The following is an 18,577-nucleotide window of genomic DNA, read 5'->3' as shown; positions in this document are numbered from 1 at the left end:
CAATTCCTTGAGAAATCCCAAGGCACTCTTGCCCCAGGGGCCATGCGTCTCAGACGCTATGGGAACAAAGAGGTATTGACCTTCCAGTCGCCTGTACTTGAGTGATTTTGCTGTTTCCCTGTGGTTGGCCGCCCCACCTGCTTGATCAGCTCCGAAGTGTACATAGGTGTCAGCCGGTATATATATATTCTTGACCTACATTCAGATGTCCTTATAGTTTCATAAATGTAACGCAATATCAGTTTTTATAACACCGTTGTAAGCCACATTGTAAGCGTTTATAGGAGTCATCAAACTGACATTTTCTGTAATGGCCGTCCACCATATTCATGGTATTAGTCTGTAGAAGAAATTCTCAAGAACCGGTCTGGGTCAGGTCACACAAAACACATTCGAGGAGCTAATAATAATAATGTCAAGGAGTCTCTTAGGAATTGTAGCATTTTAGGGAGCTTCGGTGTATTGGAGATGGTGCGTTTGCGAGGTCGCTATTGATGGTGCTTGTGGTGGGAAGTTGTTGGGAGGTCGCAGGGTGGTAGTTGAGGTTCGTTAGCGAGATCGCTAGGTGGTGCGGTGGCTCGTTAGCGCAGGTGTTTGGTGGTGGCAAATTTGCCTAGTCTTGAGCGCCTAAGGTTTGCTATACATTTCCCTTATTCACCTGCTTATCCTCCTCCTGCTCCTGCGACTGTGTTTATCATCCTCCCCTCCCTCCTCCCTCATTCACAACATCCGGATTCATCTTCTCTCCCTCTCTCATCACATATTACATATAGATTTATCATTCCTCATTCACCATAAGCATATTCTTCAATTTACCCACACACTTTATAAGTTGGGTAAACAGACGTAGTGATTTTAATTTAAAGCGGCGTCCTGGCCTCACATTCGGCCTTCCACCTGAAGTTAATTTGTTGATTACTTAAGCAGGAAGTGAGACCAACATTACAGGTGACTCTCATCATCACTTGGGGGACTCTTATTACATGCTTTTGGACCTTTTGTGTTTTATTTTGTTTTTCTTTAGGAAGGGATACCATGCCGGAGCCGCAAACTCAAAATTTATTATACAAATATATAATGCTCGGAAGGACACTGTCTAGATTCCTGAAGGATAACCGGATGTTTTCCAGTATGGCGTATGTTATCGTCCGTATTCTGCTGATATATACAACAGGTGTTAGATCATGAGTCCCTTCTTAAGTCTTTCTATTTTCTCATGAGTTAGAATTTGCCTCCTCTTAATGTTTTATCCTGTACTGTATTTGATGTCTTCTTGCTCCAGTTCTTCTCCTCATGACCTTAGATTTGTCGAGGTTAGAGCCCAGTAGCCATTTCTCAGAAAATCTTTAGAGATTGTCTTGATTGATTATAAAGTCTTGATTCGAGTCTTGATTATTTTATAAAGGGTTGCCGTCCTTTTCAGTTCTGTATCGGCTCATTAGCATCGTCAGCAAACATGGAAAAGATTGAGCTCACTTCCGCTGTTAGATCTTTTGCAAATTTTAGGAACAAGAAGGTCCCTAAGTACCAACCCTTGGGTACTCCACTCATTCCCTCTCTCCAGTCTGAGATTTCTCGTCTTTCTATGACTCTTTGTCTTCTTTCTGAAAGAGACTCCTTCACTCTAGTACTTTTCCTGATTCATCAGCTTGTTTATTTTTTCAATTTACATAGGAATCGTTCGAGAGGAACAAAGTTTTCTGTCAATCCAGGAAAATGCAGTCTGTCTAGCCCTCTGTTTTCTTTTTGATTTTTGACATTTTGTGATGGAAGTTTAATAATTGTGTATGTATGTGTATGTTTAATTGTGTTTGTAATTACCTAAGTGTAGTTACAATATGAGAAATGCACTGGTGGTGTCCCGTCTTCCCAGCACTCTTTGTCAAATAGCGCTTCAAACTACTGACGGTTTTGGCCAGCACTACTTTCTCATTTAATTTTTTTCCAACCGTTTACCACTCTGCTTGCAAATGAAAACATTCTAATAATTTTTCGTGTATATGTGTCTGCGTGAGCATGTGGGTGTGTGTACGTGTGTGCACATGTGTGTATGTATGAGCGTGCGCATGTGTGTGTATATATGACTGTGCACGAGTGCACATTGGCCACCAAGGAGGAGTCACTGTGCACCTGGAGGTCTTACCTGGGTGGTCCACCTGGCAGAACAAGACAAGTAACAGTATTACTGAACGAGCGTCTTGACACCGTGACGAATGCTTCTCACTCTTCCTAATATTAATGTCTCATTACCTTCTGATTCATTTTCCTGTTTTTCTCACCTCTCACTGCCTCCTCCCTGGCAGATACGACCCACCAGAGGTATATAGACACCTTATAATGCCTTCATTGCCAGTAAACTATTTTACCCAGAATGAGGCGTTACGTGTGAGGTGATACACATCAACCTCTTTGTTCTTAAATGCGGCTGAAAAGTTCTTAAATTCGTTTAGATAACTATCCTGCACCGTGGATCGTGAGCTCAGAATAGTTCGTTAATTAACTATTCAGCACGAGCTGAAACTTTCACTATCAGAATGGTAACTGTATTCGCTCATGTTTTGCAATGTTCCTTGTCTGGGCGATCTCCAGTCTGGTATTTCACACCACTAACTGCGAGTAGTATTGGGTACAGAGAAGCCTTTTGGAGTATAACTCCCAAGCGGCCAAAATATGGTGTGATATAAATCATCGCGGCTCGCAAAATTGATGGGCTGTCCCGTATTCTTATCGTGGGTCCTCAATTAGATTAAGTTCAGACAGCTTAATACGACATTTTTGTGGTGGAATCAGAACACCTGCACGTGGTTATTTCGCACGTGTTCTCTAGAACAAATACAGGTGTAAAATGGAGAGGATACTCTCAAAGGCTATCTTATTGATCTACGTTAAGATGATGTAACTATTATATATGAAATTATGTGTATCTGGTCTCCCGAAATATTAAGCTTATAGGGAATGTGAGACTTAATTTGTATTTATTTATTTAAGATGCAGAGACAAAGACTGGCTTCAGATATTAAGATGCAAGGGACTGTAAAGGCTGACAGTGTTAAAAGGTTCTGTTGATATTTAGTTCATCGTGACACACTATCTGAGGATTATATAGGTGGTTTTACTTATTTTATAGCCAAATGTTGATATCAAGTTGTGTGTGTGTGTGTGTGTGTGTGTGTGTGTGTGTGTGTGTGTGTGTGTGTGTGTGTGTGTGTGTGTGTGTGTGTGTGTGTGTGAGTGTGTGAGAGAGAATTGGTCAAGGTTTTTGTGTTTATGTATTTCTGTGTGTGTTTGTGAGTCTTTGTTTGTATATGTGTGTGTCAGCATTTAGTGTGTATGTGTGTATACTTATCTTTTTGTACTCTCATATTTGTGTTTGCAGGATTGAGCTTTAGCTTTTGGACCCCACCTTTGTAGTCCCTGATTGTAATAATGCAACGCGTCCTCACATATTTGTCTATCAAATCTACGTTTAAAATAATGAACGGAGTTCGCTTCTACAACCGAATCGCTTGGCCATTTTCCCACTACTTCTACTCTTCAAGAAAACCTTTTATCATCTCGATGACTCATCTGATTCTTTAGCCTCTATCCATGCCTTCTTGTTTGATTGGTATTCATTATGCACATTTCCTCATTTTCAACCCTATTAATCCTCCTAAATATTTTATATCTTTATTATGTCTTTGCTCTCTCTCTCTCTCTCTCTCTCTCTCTCTCTCTCTCTCTCTCTCCCTCTCTCTCTCTCTCTCTCTCTCTCTCTCTCTCTCTCTCTCTCTCTCTCTCTCTCTCTCTCTCTCTCTCTCTCTCTCTCTCTCTCTCTCTCTCTCTCCCGCCTCTTTTTTAAGTATCGCCAGGTCTAGTTCTTTCAGTCTATCTTCAAACCCTATCCCTTGCAATTGTGGGACAATGCTCGTTGAAACCTCAGAACTTTTTTCCAGTTTTTATTATGTGTTTATGTAATTGGAGGGCCCCACGAAGGGGCGTCATACATCTAAAACGGCGTAATACGTAAAACAGGTGTAATGCAATCGAAATGCTTACATATTTAGGTTTAGGAATAGTGTAGACTTCGGCTAGTGTAGCGTATGGTGTTGGTGCTACGCTATTATATGACCTTTCGGGTTAGGGCTTTGCCTTACATCGACTACCAGTTCTTTCTCTTCCTGTCGTTACAGAAAGGTTGTTTCCCTTCATTGTAAACAATTCTTTTGGACTGCAGTCAACTCTTTCCATTTCCATTACCTTACACTTTCTGGTGTTGAAATCCAGTCGGCATTTATCGGGCCAATTCTGTACTTCGTCTAGGTCATTTTGAAGAATTTTTCAGTCATCTGTCACAAATCTTGCTAGTTTTTCATCGCCTGCAAACATTGACATATAAGACTCAACTCTTGTTGATAGGTTAGTTTCATATAGGAGTGATAATATGAGTCCGCTTCTTAATGTGCGACAGTCAGACATCACGCTCTCTCACTCTCAGAATTTCTTTACTCCTGTCAGAATTCTTCTATTTACTCCTGCCCGCCATTCGAGGTTGTGTAGCAATATTCTCCTGTGAGGTGCTGTGTCAAATGCTCTTTTACAGTCGAGAAGTAAGCAATCTACACAACCTTCTCTCTGCCTTATTTTCATTTCATTGTCATTGAATTTCAGTAGGTGTGTTGGGCGTAATTTCCTTCCTTCCAAAGGCATATTGATGTTTGTTTTCATGCCTAATTTCATGTCTAGGTGTGTAACTAGTTTTTTCTCATTCATTTTTTGAATGCTGTGCGTGGGATGATTGTCAATAATACTGGTCTGTAGTTAAGTGTCTTCTCTGTGTGCGTTCTAGTAAATTGTTATTACATTTGCTTTCGTCCAGCAGTTGGGCAATTCTCTCTTTATTATTGAATCATTAAAAACATTGTTAGAAGCAGGCAGTGCTTCTTCTTTTGACATACAAGGTGATTCATTGTTTGATCCACTAGTTACATCTAGTGATACTAATTGTTTCCCCACTTCCTCTGCTGTTACCTCAATATTTAAAAGCCTCATTCTAGGGATACCTCCTCTAAAAGTACCCAATCGTGAACACTCTCTGTAAATTAGCATTAGTTCCTAGAAATTGTTAACATTATTTCCTGTATGCTCGCCTTCTGTTTTCGTAATGGAGTCACTTGGTCGTTCACTGTCATGTCCCTGTAGGAAGGGAAATAGTAGGTTGCTTCTTTGGTTTAGAATCAATTTATTTTTCACAGTTCCTTTCCGATACTTTTTTATATTCATATATTGGTTCCAAGCCCTGTTGATATTTTTTCAGTTTTATTCTGTCCTCTGATATCTATATTTCTTTCGCTCCCTACTTCTTTTCCTTTTTGCTTTTTTGATAGTGTCTATTGAACCATGGGTTATTACTTCTCGTACACTTTTGTCCCTATTCTTGATATGAATACTTCTGTCTCTTTACACCTTCATTTGATTTGATCCATTATTTCTTGAACTGTCTTTCTTCTGGGTTCTTCTTGGAATGGTAAATTTTTCCACAATCTCCTATGCTCAAGTAATCCTCTTTTCTACATTCTTCTCTCCTTTCATTGGTCTTAAGTTCGATCAAATAGTCCTAGACCAAGACACAATGATCACAGGCACCTAGTGGTATTTCATGATCCAAGTTCTCTTATCATCTTCTTTGTGGGTGAAGATCAGGTTCAGTAGGCTTAGTGTATCTCCTCTTCTTTCTCTTGTGTGTGTGTGTGTGTGTGTGTGTGTGTGTGTGTGTGTGTGTGTGTGTGTGTGTGTGTGTGTGTGTGTGTGTGTGTTTATGCATATGATAAAAAATATAAATATCTCGAAATTTGTCTAAAATCAGACAATGAACTCATGGAAACGTCGCCGGAAAAAAAGAAAGCACGAGACACGAACGTATATATATAATTCTACATAGCCAAAGCAGCGAAACATGACGAAACGGAAAATGACAAAAATCTAAACCAAATGTAACGCGGAATAATAAAATTTAATTCCCGTTTAGCCCGTTAATATTCTCACTGCTCGCAAATCACGCCAAGAGCGCGCTTTTCCCCCCCAGGAAATGAGAGAACACTTGTGAGGAAGAAAAGAAATACCTCAATGCATTTAAGTGGAGGTTACTGACTCCCACAAGTTGAAAAATCACTCTCCAACATCCTTCTTTTTATTCTGTTTGTGTTTTTTAAACGGCTTTTTTTCTCTCTCTCACTTGTACAAATTCGCTTCTTCAACAAAGTTTGTCTTTTTTTTTGTCCCACTTCATTTTCCCCGTTGAGGGGATTGTTGACATTCTCTTCTCCGAATTTTATGTTGTAAATATCTTCCTTTTCCTATTTTTAGTATTGTGCATTTGTTTCTCCTGTCTTCGTTGTGTCGGGCGTGTGTTTGTTTACCAGCCGGAGTAATCTTCAGCCATCTTGGCCACATCCTCAGCCATCTTGGCCACGTCTTCAGCCATCTTGGCAACATCTTCAGCCATCTTGGCCACACCTCCAGCCATCTTGGCCACACCTCCAGCCATCTTGGCCACACCTCCAGCCATCTTGGCCATACCTCCAGCCATCTTGGCCACACCTCCAGTCATCTTTGCCACGTCTCCAGTCATCTTGGCCACGTCTCCAGCCATCTTGGCCACATCTCCAGCCATCGTGGCCACACCTTCAGCCATCTTGGCCACATCTCCAGTCCTCTTGGCCACGTCTCCAACCGTCTTGGCCACATCTCGAGCCATCTTGGCCACTTCTCCAGCCATCTTGGCCACATCTCCAGCCATCTTGGCCATACCTCCAGCCATCTTGGCCACTCCTCCAGCCGTCTTGGCCGCATCTCGAGCCATCTTGGCCACTCCTCCAGTCATCTTGGCCACATCTCCAGCCATCTTGGCCACATCTCCAGCCATCTTGGCCACATCTCCAGCCATCTTGGCCACATCTCCAGCCATCTTGGCCACACCTTCAACCATCTTGGCCATTTCTACAGTCATCATGGACAATTCTCCAGTCATCCGGGTCACTTTTACAGTTATCCTGGCCACTTCCACAGCTATCCTTGCCATTTATCCAGCTATCCGGTCCTCTACAGCCATCTGGACCGATAGCTATCTGGTCCTTTCGACAGTTTTTATATCCCGTTGACCCTTCGTCGTACGGCTTGTCGGCAGAGTCGACAAGCATCTCAATTATTGCGGGTTTCCCTAACTTGAAGCATAAGAATCTTGTCGACCAATCTAACCTTTCGCCTGTGTCTTTAGAAATTCATTTTAAAAGAAGCGTCGCTATTGCTGTGCTATTGTCGACAGCGTTAAATTTGGGGTGAAGACAGGTGTACTCTACCAATCACAGCTGCGTTTGATATCTGGTAAAGTTTCATCACACTTGGGAGAACCAATTATGTCAGTTTCAGTCGAAACTTCCACTCCAGGTTTTTTTTTTGAGATGTAAGAAATACTAAAATATAGACACAAACACAAGATAGGAAGGTTCGGAGAGAATGGTCATGATTTGAATAAAAGAGAGAAGAGAAAGATGGAGAATAAGAGGCGGATCGTGGCAATAATTCCCCTTCACAACATTGATGTTCAGGTTGAGCGGGGAATCACGCAGCGTTTTAAGTCAGCTTGATTTTTGCATACTCTAACTATAGCGTTTTATATTCTGATATTACTCATTGCGTTTTATATTCTGTTAATACTCATTGCGTTTTATATTCTGTTATTACTCATTGCGTTTTATATTCTGTTATTACTCATTGCGTTTTATATTCTGTTATTACTCATTGCTGCATCCTTAGCCACTCTTTCTTTTCCCCAACACAAACACCACTTTGGGATTCCTTTAAAGCTACTTACCAGCACTTAATAACCATGGACAATACAATCGTCACGAGCTCTGATTAGGTGGAAGTGTTTCAGATACATCCGACCAAAACGGGATGGGCAGTAGGAACCTGAATGGGTCTCTTGACCTGTGCCTTAGGGCTTCCTCATTTAATCATTTGATATCGTCTTCATTAGTGGATGCGAAGACAAGATTGGGCCGCCAGGGTGACGAGATACACATTTGTTGACGATATCTGATGCAGGATAACCGGTCATTATAGTCAATATTCCACGTGGAACATTAACTGGAAATTAACGTTGCATCACTGGAAGACTGAATAATTAGGAGAAGATATGATTACCACAATAAAAAATGTTAAAGGAATTGACCGGTTTGATAAAGACAAACAATTTAGCACGGTTAGTACACGAACAAGGATCTATCAGGGGAAAGCGCCAAGCTATTAAGACTATATAGCACTTGGAAGGGATCAGGATAAGGCTTAGGGATGGGAAAGGAATGGTGCCCAATCACTTGGACGATCTGGGAATTGAACGTCGACCTTCATGAAGTGAAACAGTCGTACTACCGTCCAGCCCAAGTGGTTGGAGGACACGAACAAAGAGACACAGGTAGAAATTTAGGGCCCAAATGAGTCACATAGTCATTTGAAACTGTGAGAGTTGTTAAAATATATGACTTGGTCAAGGTAGACTCCATAAACCGCTTCAATTATATATATATATATATATATATATATATATATATATATATATATATATATATATATATATATATATATATATATATATATATATATATATATATGATAGAGCGCAATAAGCACAGGAACATGTACACCCAGTTGCTTGACGGTTGAGAGGCGAGACCAAAGAGCCAAACTTCGACCCCCCGAAAGCACAACAAAGTGAGTGCGATTAGGCGAATACTCAAATACACAACTATTGTTAAAAGTTGAAATAACGAATACTGACTCAGCTGAGTACACTCTTTTTTTTTAACTTAATAAAAACACTGAAAAAATGTTTTTATCAGAAGTCTTTAATATAAATTACTTTCTCTCAAGTTCTTCTTTCTGCATAAACCTTAATGAGCTAAGATGATAGAATATCATTTTATTGCTTCTTAAGTTAACAGCATCTTGGTGGTCTCCTACGGCGTCGGTTTATGCGTTTCTCAGCCTGGGTTCTGAGGAGCCGTAAGGTAACTAGGGGTTCCAAAAGGTAACTTGTGGTTCCATAAGGTAACTAGGGGTTCTATATGGTAACTAGGGGTTCCACAAGTTAACTAAGAGTTCCACAGGGTAGCTAGAAGTTCCACAAGATAACTAGAGATTCCACAAGGTAACTAGAGGTTCCACAATGTAACTAGGAGTTCCATAAGGTAACTAGGGGTTCAACATGGTAACTAGGGGTTTTACATGGTAACTAGTGGTTCTACATGGTAACTAGGGGTTCAACATTGTAACTAGTGGTTCTACATGGTAACTAGGGGTTCAACATGGTAACTAGGGGTTCCAAACGGTAACTAGGGGTTCCACAAGGTAACTAGGGGTTCCAAAAGGTAACAAGGGATTCCACAAGGTAACTAGGGGTTCCAGAAGGTAACTAGGGGTTTTACAGGATAACTACGGGTTTTACAAGGTAACTAGGGGTTCCTCAAGATAACTAAGGGTTCCTCAAGGTAACTAGAGGTTCCACAAGGTAACTAGAGGTTCCACAAGGTAACTAGAGGTTCCACAAGGTAACTAGAGGTTCCACAAGGTAACTAGAGGTTCCACAAGGTAACTAGTGGTTCCACAAGGTAACTAGGGGTTCCACAAGGTAACTAGCGGTTCCACAAGGTAACTAGGGGTTCCACAAGGTAACTAGCGGTTCCACAAGGTAACTAGCGGTTCCACAAGGTAACTAGGGGTTCGACCAGGTAACTAGAGGTTCCACAAGGTAACTAGGGGTTCCACAAGGTAACTAGGAGTTCCACAAGGTAACTAGGGGTTCGACCAGGTAACTAGGGGTTCGACCAGGTAACTAGGGGTTCCACAAGGTAACTAGGGGTTCCACAAGGTAACTAGAGGTTCCACAAGGTAACTAGGAGTTCCACAAGGTAACTAGGGGTTCCACAAGGTAACTAGGGGTTCGACCAGGTAACTAGAGGTTCCACAAGATAACTAGGGGTTCCACAAGGTAACTAGGGGTTCCACAAGGTAACTAGAGGTTCCACAAGGTAACTAGAGGTTCCACAAGGTAACTAGGGGTTCGACCAGGTAACTAGAGGTTCCACAAGATAACTAGGGGTTCCACAAGGTAACTAGGGGTTCCACAAGGTAACTAGCGGTTCCACAAGGTAACTAGGGGTTCCACAAGGTAACTAGTGGTTCCACAAAGTAACTAGGAGTTCCACAAGGTAACTAGCGGTTCCACAAGGTAACTAGTGGTTCCACAAAGTAACTAGGAGTTCCACAAGGTAACTAGCGGTTCCACAAGGTAACTAGGGGTTCGACCAGGTAACTAGAGGTTCCACAAGGTAACTAGGAGTTCCACAAGGTAACTAGGGGTTCGACCAGGTAACTAGAGGTTCCACAAAGTAACTAGGAGTTCCACAAGGTAACTAGGGGTTCGACCAGGTAACTAGAGGTTCCACAATAGACAATATGCTAATTTTAATCATATACAAATGAAATTTAGAGTCATTCTGTGTTTAATTTTTCACATTTTTCCAGTCTCGGGTGAAAAGACAAATCGTCTTTGTTATACGTGACAAATACATTCGTGTGTGTGTTTATGCACTTTTAATGTACTGTTTATGGCCAGGAGTCGAATGTGACTCCACGTAGCATTTCTCAAGAAAGATGTGCAGGAGGGGGGGGGAGGGAATCTTGTCAAGAATTTAGGTTTGATGGCACGCGGGTCTCCAACGTCTTTGACCCATGGGTTCGAATCTCGCGTCACTCATACACATGATTCGTTTAATAAGCTTTGTGTAAGATTAGGTGAATGAGCACCGACGAACCACGAACGAGTAAGAGCAGCCAATCATGGTGTTCGGAGTTTGTATTTAGAAAAAAAAAGTAGTGAAATCGTTTAAACAAAAGCACTTTTTCGAGGCTTTTTCTTTTGTGTGGAGTCTGGCATAAGTTATATATATATATATATATATATATATATTTTCAGGTGTCTGTTGCTTTTCTTGAGAACGTTATTAGATACGTCTAGATATCGGGGTTCCAACATGTTTTGTAATTAAGATGAAGGCGATGTACTTCAACTTCAGTGATATATTTTGGTACTCTTAAACTCTCAGGGAAGTGTGTCAGTACTCTTACGTACTACTGGAGTGTGTCAGTACTCTTACGTACTACTGGAGTGTGTCAGTACTCTTACGTACTACTGGAGTGTGTCAGTACTCTTACGTACTACTGGAGTGTTTCAGTGTTTCAGTATTCCAATATACGACTTGAGTGTTTCAGTATTCTTGTCTCTATCGCAGCAGTGTCCACGTAGTTCAACGCTGTCCTGCGCACGTACACTGTTACACTGTCCTGCCCATGTACAGTGTAACACTGCCCTGCCCACATACAGTGTTACACTGTCCTTGCCCATGTACACTGTTACGCTGTCCTGCCCACGTACACTGTTACACTGTCCTTGCCCACGTACACTGTTACACTGCCCTGCCCAAGTACAGTGTAACACTGCCCTGCCCACATACAGTGTTACACTGTCCTTGCCCACGTACACTGTTACACTGCCCGGCCCACGTACACTGTTACAGTGCCATATTTTTTTATCATATTTTGATCATATTTTTATGATACCTCTACATGTTGGAAAATTGTTCATGAAATTTTACGGTGATAATTGCACAGTTTTCTTTTGAGTAAATTTGCGAGTTCAGCTCTGAGCAAAATTATGAAAATTTATGAGACCAAATCAGCTTACTAAGTACCATTTATTGGAATGTGCAATAGAGGTCCTATTGCAATGCAATGAAATAAATATTGTGATGTCTCCAAAGGTAATTTGCCATTCTGATCTTTCTTGGTGAGAGGTGTTGAGGGAGATGATGAAGAGTGTTTCCTGAGGGCTCAAATGGAACTGGAAAGGGAATAGGGAGGCAGGAAGATAAATGAAAAATTAAAGGAAATTAAATTTGTATTGGTCCGTATTCCGTACTCACAGTGTGCATGCCAGCTAGCCTCAGGCCATCTGTGGTGGTGTTCTCTCTCTCTCTCTCTCTCTCTCTTTCTCTCTCTCTCTCTCTCTCTCTCTCTCTCTCTCTCTCTCTCTCTCTCTCTCTCTCTCTCTCTCTCTCTCTCTCCCGGAACAACCTTCTCGGGGCATGAGGAGTCACAGAAAAAAAAGACCTCTTGGTGATTAGCGCAGTCACATATCAATCAATTATATTAATGTTCGATTTCCAATCGGGGCAAGATTGGAAATCGAAGCAAGATTGGAAATGGAAATTTATATTATATTTCAAGCCTCTGTTTACTTAGAAGTAATTAGGTACCCGAAAGTTAGGCAACATTTGCGGGTTGCTTCCTGGAAAATTACTAGTCGTTTGTTAGGGGGACTTAACAAATGGAAACCATTTCTCTCCACCGAAGCATTGACGGAAGAGATGACTGGAACAAAGAGTTTTTTTCCAATTTTTTCTTTGGTTGCTATTCCTACCGAGGATGTTATACACTCATCGTGAAAATAAGCAAAGCAAATATGTTTCTGTAAGATTTATTTCCATATTCACTTAAGACATAACGAATGACCGCTTTTCTTGTGGCCGCAGCGGCTTTGTTACTGAATTGGAGTTCCCTTCCGTGACTGACGCAGATAACATCCGAACAATCTCGTGTCCGCAAATCACCTCTGGTCAACTACCAGTAACTTCTCTCCCGCACAGCACCTTGCTCAACTCCGACTGTGAGATCTCGTTCAACATATTCCCAATTATAGGTAACTAGTCCGTGGCTGCAGTAAGCCACTGTTGGACCCCCCTTTGTGTTCAGCTAATTGAGAGTCTGCCGTTTATATTTCTCAGGTGTCTTCAGAGAGTTAGCTTTGCCCTAGGAAGACTGAGTGGGAGAGGGAAAGGAGTGAACTCATCTGATAAAGCACACCTTAGAGATGCTCTGAAGGGGAAGTGTTTCTGTGTATTTATAATTTGTGTTTACTACTTGTGCCGGCAGGATGTAGAGCTATTAGCTCTTGGATCCCGCTTTTTTAACCTTCGGCTGTCTAATGTTCTGACTCCTAATCCTGGAAACACAAACCGAAACTGTGTCCATTTTCTGCTTGTTACAACTTGTAATAAAGTTGTTACATCTTGGCTTAACGTGTTTATGACGTATTAGAACGGTGCTTCAACTTGCTATATTGGTTGTTATAACTGGTTAGGGAGTGTTAAAACTTGTTCGAACGTTGTACCAACGTCGTAGTTTCGGTGTGTGTTTGGCGGGAACCTATTTTTGCTCCTTCATATCTCTTATAAAATTTATCAAAATTCCGAATTTGAGATGATATCCAATTTTTTCTAGCGTTAAGAAAAGGACCGAGGAATGAAATGCTTTTAGCTTGCTATTAAGAGTGCTAGAGACACTCTTGGTAATGTCACTCCCAAGTAGAACCTAAGTTCTGCGCTAATTATATTAACAACGGAAAAAAAGAGGATGTGATAAAATCGATCAGTTTCCCATGCTTGAGAAGGATCAAGAGCTGATGGTTATCTTGAGATAATTTCGAGGCTTACCGTCCTCGCGGCCTGGTCCTCGACCAGGCCTCTCTTTTTGTTACAAAATTATGGGGATTAATATGGGTATGCCGTCCAGGATTACGTGAACTCCATCCCATCCGTGTGAGGATGAGACCTGAATGATTAGGCAACATATTAGATTATAACGAAGAAGCCCAGCATGTTACCCCAAGAAATGAAACGAAATCTTGAGGAAAATTAGTGGTAGAAAATTAAGTTTATTAAATCTAAGTTAACGGGTCGGCAGTATCAACTAATGGCAGAACTGGTGCAGCGTCCACTGCACCAGCCAATTCTCCCCTCAAGGCAAAATAAAATTATATCAAAAAATTATTTTCCATTCCATATTGTCTGTGACGCCCGATGGAATAAGCACATTGTCGGCGGTTTGTAGCAAATCAAAGTTCAACTCAAATTTGCTATCTGAAATTAATTATAGTTATCACGAAATGAAGTTCAGGGTTTTCGTATGATGTATTATTCATATTGGCACATAACGTTTATACCAAACTGGGGCCAGATTCACGAAGCAGTTACGCAAGTACTTACGAACGTGTACATCTTTCCTCAATTTGTGACGGCTTTCGTTGCATTTATTAAACAGTTTAAAAGCATGAAAACTTCCCAATCAACTGCTGTAATTGTTATAAACAGCCTCCTGGTGCTACAGAGCTCAATAACTGTTTAATAATGGTAAACAAAGCCACCAATGATTGACAAAAGATGTACAGGTTCGTAAGTGCTTGCGTAACTGCTTCGTGAATCTGGCCCCTGGAGAACACACAACCTATAGTTCGTACGTACGTCCTATTTTGGTGGTATAATGTCTTACGTCATCAGTGGGAGGTCAGCGCAGCATCTGATCCTTGGAAGAGGGAATTAAGAGAAAGGAATTCTCAGGAGAAAGCGCCCGGCCATTACGACTATATAGCACTTAGAAGCGATCAGGATAAGGGTATGGGATTGGACGGGGGGAAGGAATGGTGCCCAACCACTTGCATGGTCGGGGATTGAACGCCGACCTGCATGAAGCGAGACCGTCGATTTACCGTCCAGCCCAGGAGGAGCTGATGAGCTGAGAGAAAATCTAGAAGAGCAAACAACTCGCTGAGAAAGAACCTGAAGAAGCAGGAAACGACCTGAGAGAAACCTGAAGAAGCAGACAAGGACCTGAGAGAGAACCTTAAGGAGCAGACAACAAGCTGAGAGAGAACCTTAAGGAGCAGACAACGACCTGAGAGAGAACCTTAAGATGCAGACAACTAGCTGAGAGAGAACCTGAAGCAGCAGACAACAAGCTGAAAGAGAACCTGAAGAAGCAGACAAAAAGCTGAGAGAGAACCTGAAGCAGCAGACAACAAGCTGAAAGAGAACCTGAATGAGCAGACAACAAGCTGAGAGAGAACCTGAAGCAGCAGACAACAAGCCGAGAGAGAACCTGCTGGAGCAGACAGACGACTTGAGAGAGAACTTTCAAGAAGCCCTGCTGCTGCTGCTGCTGTGCTGCTTCATCAGATTACGACTGCACACAGGCTGACTGAAAATGGTGAGACGTCAACCCCCTGGCCCCCCACAGCAGCGTGGTGTAAATAGTCCAGGATTAGCATCAAGAGCTCCCTTAGAAAGTGTAAACATTCAGATAAACCACTGAGTGGTTTTGTTAAGGCAGAGATGGTCTCCATGAATCTTCAGGCTCTAAAGTCATTTGAATTGAAAGCGCAGAGTTCACACACAAAGTATTCATGTGTGCCTAGGAATGTAAGCATGTATATATATATATATATATATATATATATATATATATATATATATATATATATATATATATATATATATATATATATATATATATATATATATTGGTAGCAGTCTTTCCTGTAGACATATATTATTAAATATGACCGAAAAAGTAAGATTAATAATTCTAACACGAATTTTCTCTATGTTTCTTATATTTCTTTTCACTGTTGATAGTAACTGAAAAATCAATTCTCCAAAATTCATTTTTATTTCTAGTCTGACGCGACACTTGAACGCGTTTCGTAAAACTTATTACATTTTCAAAGAGTCTTTGAAAATGAGTCTCTCTCTCGCTCTCTCTATCTCTTTTATAATTTTTATAATTATAGTTTATAATTATAAATTATAATTAGTTTATAACTTTTTCAGCAAAAACTGAAAACACAAGTTGGTAATGCTATACAAAAAATTAATTTATATGCAATAAAACTTATCATCGACTGATAACAAACTGCTGTCTCTCATAGCGTGAAGAGATAGAGTGAAGAGATCCGGCGAGTAATAACAGAAAATAATTGATACTATTTAATTCCTTGGCCCACCGTCTCTCCCTGTAGTTACATTCAAAATGCAGCTGGGTTGTTAAAAGATATGAACAGGAGTCTTTAATATTCACATCCACTTCTTATATACACAAAGTTTGTCTTATATACATTTCCTACGGTACCAGAAAATTTACATTTCTTCCTTCCTGAGTGTAGGAATTAGCTATATCTTCGTTAATGGGAGACTTGTCAATATCTGCCTATATGATGGAAATGTTAATAGATGAATTGACATATGCAATACCTGATTATATGTAGGAATTATTAATATATATGTGTTAATGGGAGCACAGGAAGCACAGCTAGGTTAATACAACTAGGCAAGTACACACACACTGGGTCCTATATTAGAAAAACAAATTTAGTGTCAGAGTGGTTGAAAATGGAATGCAATAGGCAGTGATGTGGTGGAGGCTGACTCCATACACAGCTTCAAGTGTAGATATGATAGAGCCCAATAGGCTCAGAAAGTTGTACACCAGTTAATTGACACTTGAGAGGCTGGGCCAAAGAAATAGAGCTCAACCCCCGCAAGTACATATAGGTGAAGACAAATAGGTGAGTACACACACACACACACACACACACACACACACACACACACACACACACACACACACACACACACACACACACACACACACACACACACACACACATCTGAAGAAGCATATAATGAAACTGGAAAAGGTTCAGAGGTTTGCCACGAGACTCGTCCCAGAGCTACGAGGGATGGAGTATGAGGAGCGCCTGAGGGAACTGTGCCTTACGACACTAGAAAGAAGAAGGGAGAGGGGGGACATGATAGGAACGTATAAAATACTCAGAGGGATTGACAGGGTGGACATAGACGAAATGTTCACACGGAATAGTAACAGAACGAGGGGACATGGATGGAAGCTTGAAACTCAGATGAGTTACAGAGATGTTAGGAAGTTTTCTTTTAGCGTGAGAGTAGTGGGAAAATGGAATGCACTTCAGGAACAGGTTATGGAAGCAAATGCTATTCATAATTTTAAAACCAAATATGATAAGGAAATGGGACAGGAGTCATTGCTGTAAACAACCGATGCTCGAAAGGCGGGATCCAAGAGTCAATGCTCGATCCTGCAGACACAACTAGGTGAGTACAACTAGGTGAGTACGCACACATACACACACACAAACACACACACACACACACACACACACACACACACACACACACACACACACACACACACACACACACACACACAGGGTCTGGTAGCTGAGCGGACAGCGCGCAGGTCTCGTAATTTTGAGGCCCGGGATCGATTGCCGGATCGAACCCAGACAGAAACAAATGGGCAAAGTTTCTTTCACTCTGATGGCCCTGTTATCTAACAGTAAATAGGTACATGGGAGTTAGACAGCTGTTACGGAGCTGCTTCCTGTGTATGTCTGTGCGTGTAAGGAAAAAAAAGTTACAGTTGATTGCTTGACAGTTGAGAGGCAGGCCGAAAGACCAGAGCTCAACCCCCGCAAGAACAACTAGGTGAATACACACACACACACACACACACACACACACACACACACACACACACACACTGACACACACACACACACACACACACACACACACACACACACACACACACACACACACACACACACACACACACACACACACACACACACACACACACACACACACACACACACACACACACACACACACACACACACACACACACACACACACACACACACACTGACACACACACTGACACACACACACACACACACACACACACACACACACACACACACTGACACACACACACACACACACACACACACACACACACACACACACACACACACACACACACACACACACACACACACACGAACATATCCATGTTATGAACACCAAATTGAGCCCAAGAACCCCGGTCAAAATCTTCAGCGTGAGAGACAATGACTAAAGCGCGAACGACTGACTCACACGACAAAAATTTCCACCCAGAGACATTATTATAATCTACATAAATATTTAAAAAAAAAAATCCTTTCCGTGATACGAGACTCAGTGGCTCGTGCAGAGCGGCCGCCACACATGTAAACAATGCTCCCGGGAACACCAAACTGCTCCCACCCACTGTGGAAATGGTGGTAATTACTGTATTGGGTATTTACACCCTCGGCATTTCCTGTTGACTTGACAACCCAGCAAGTCAGTAAGGCTGTGGTGCGTGGCTGCTTGCATGGGCGTTCAGGGCTGGTAATTGGAGTTACGTTTCGAGTATATAGGGGTTTGATGTGGTGCAATATGAGGGGTTGAAGGTGGGTTATCGGAGGGTTAGGGATGTGGGCTGAGGGTGGGTTATGGGAGGTTTAGGGATGTGGGCTGAGGGTGGGTTATGGGAGGTTTAGGGATGTGGGCTGAGGGTGGGTTATAGGAGGTTTAGGGATGTGGGCTGAGGGTGGGTTATGGGAGGTTTAGGGATGTGGGCTGAGGGTGGGTTATGTGAGGTTTAAGGATGTGGGCTGAGGGTGGGTTATAGGAGGTTTAGGGATGTGGGCTGAGGGTGGGTTATAGGAGGTTTAGGGATGTGGGCTGAGGGTGGGTTATAGGAGGTTTTGGGATGTGTGCTAAGGGTGGGTTATAGGAGG

General features: G+C 41.8%; 1 protein-coding gene across 1 annotated transcript; it reads right to left on the bottom strand.

Annotated features, from left to right (window-relative positions):
• Window positions 1-6,394: 6,394 nt before the first annotated feature.
• Window positions 6,395-7,060, bottom strand: LOC138359601 (oviduct-specific glycoprotein-like). The gene has a single exon (XM_069319000.1). It carries the CDS (start codon window positions 7,058-7,060, stop codon window positions 6,395-6,397), a length of 666 nt encoding a protein of 221 aa, XP_069175101.1.
• Between the last annotated feature and the right edge of the window lie 11,517 nt (window positions 7,061-18,577).

This window comes from Procambarus clarkii, chromosome 8 (genome assembly GCF_040958095.1).
Source record: "Procambarus clarkii isolate CNS0578487 chromosome 8, FALCON_Pclarkii_2.0, whole genome shotgun sequence".
Lineage (NCBI taxonomy): Eukaryota > Metazoa > Arthropoda > Malacostraca > Decapoda > Cambaridae > Procambarus > Procambarus clarkii.
The sequence above is the reverse complement of the archived record's forward strand: the minus strand, read 5'-3'. Positions and strand labels throughout refer to the sequence as shown.

What these genes read in the sequence shown, in the direction of transcription:
- LOC138359601 (XM_069319000.1), bottom strand. Translation starts at nt 7,060, where the DNA reads ATGGCAAGGATAGCTGTGGAAGTGGCCAGGATAACTGTAAAAGTGACC.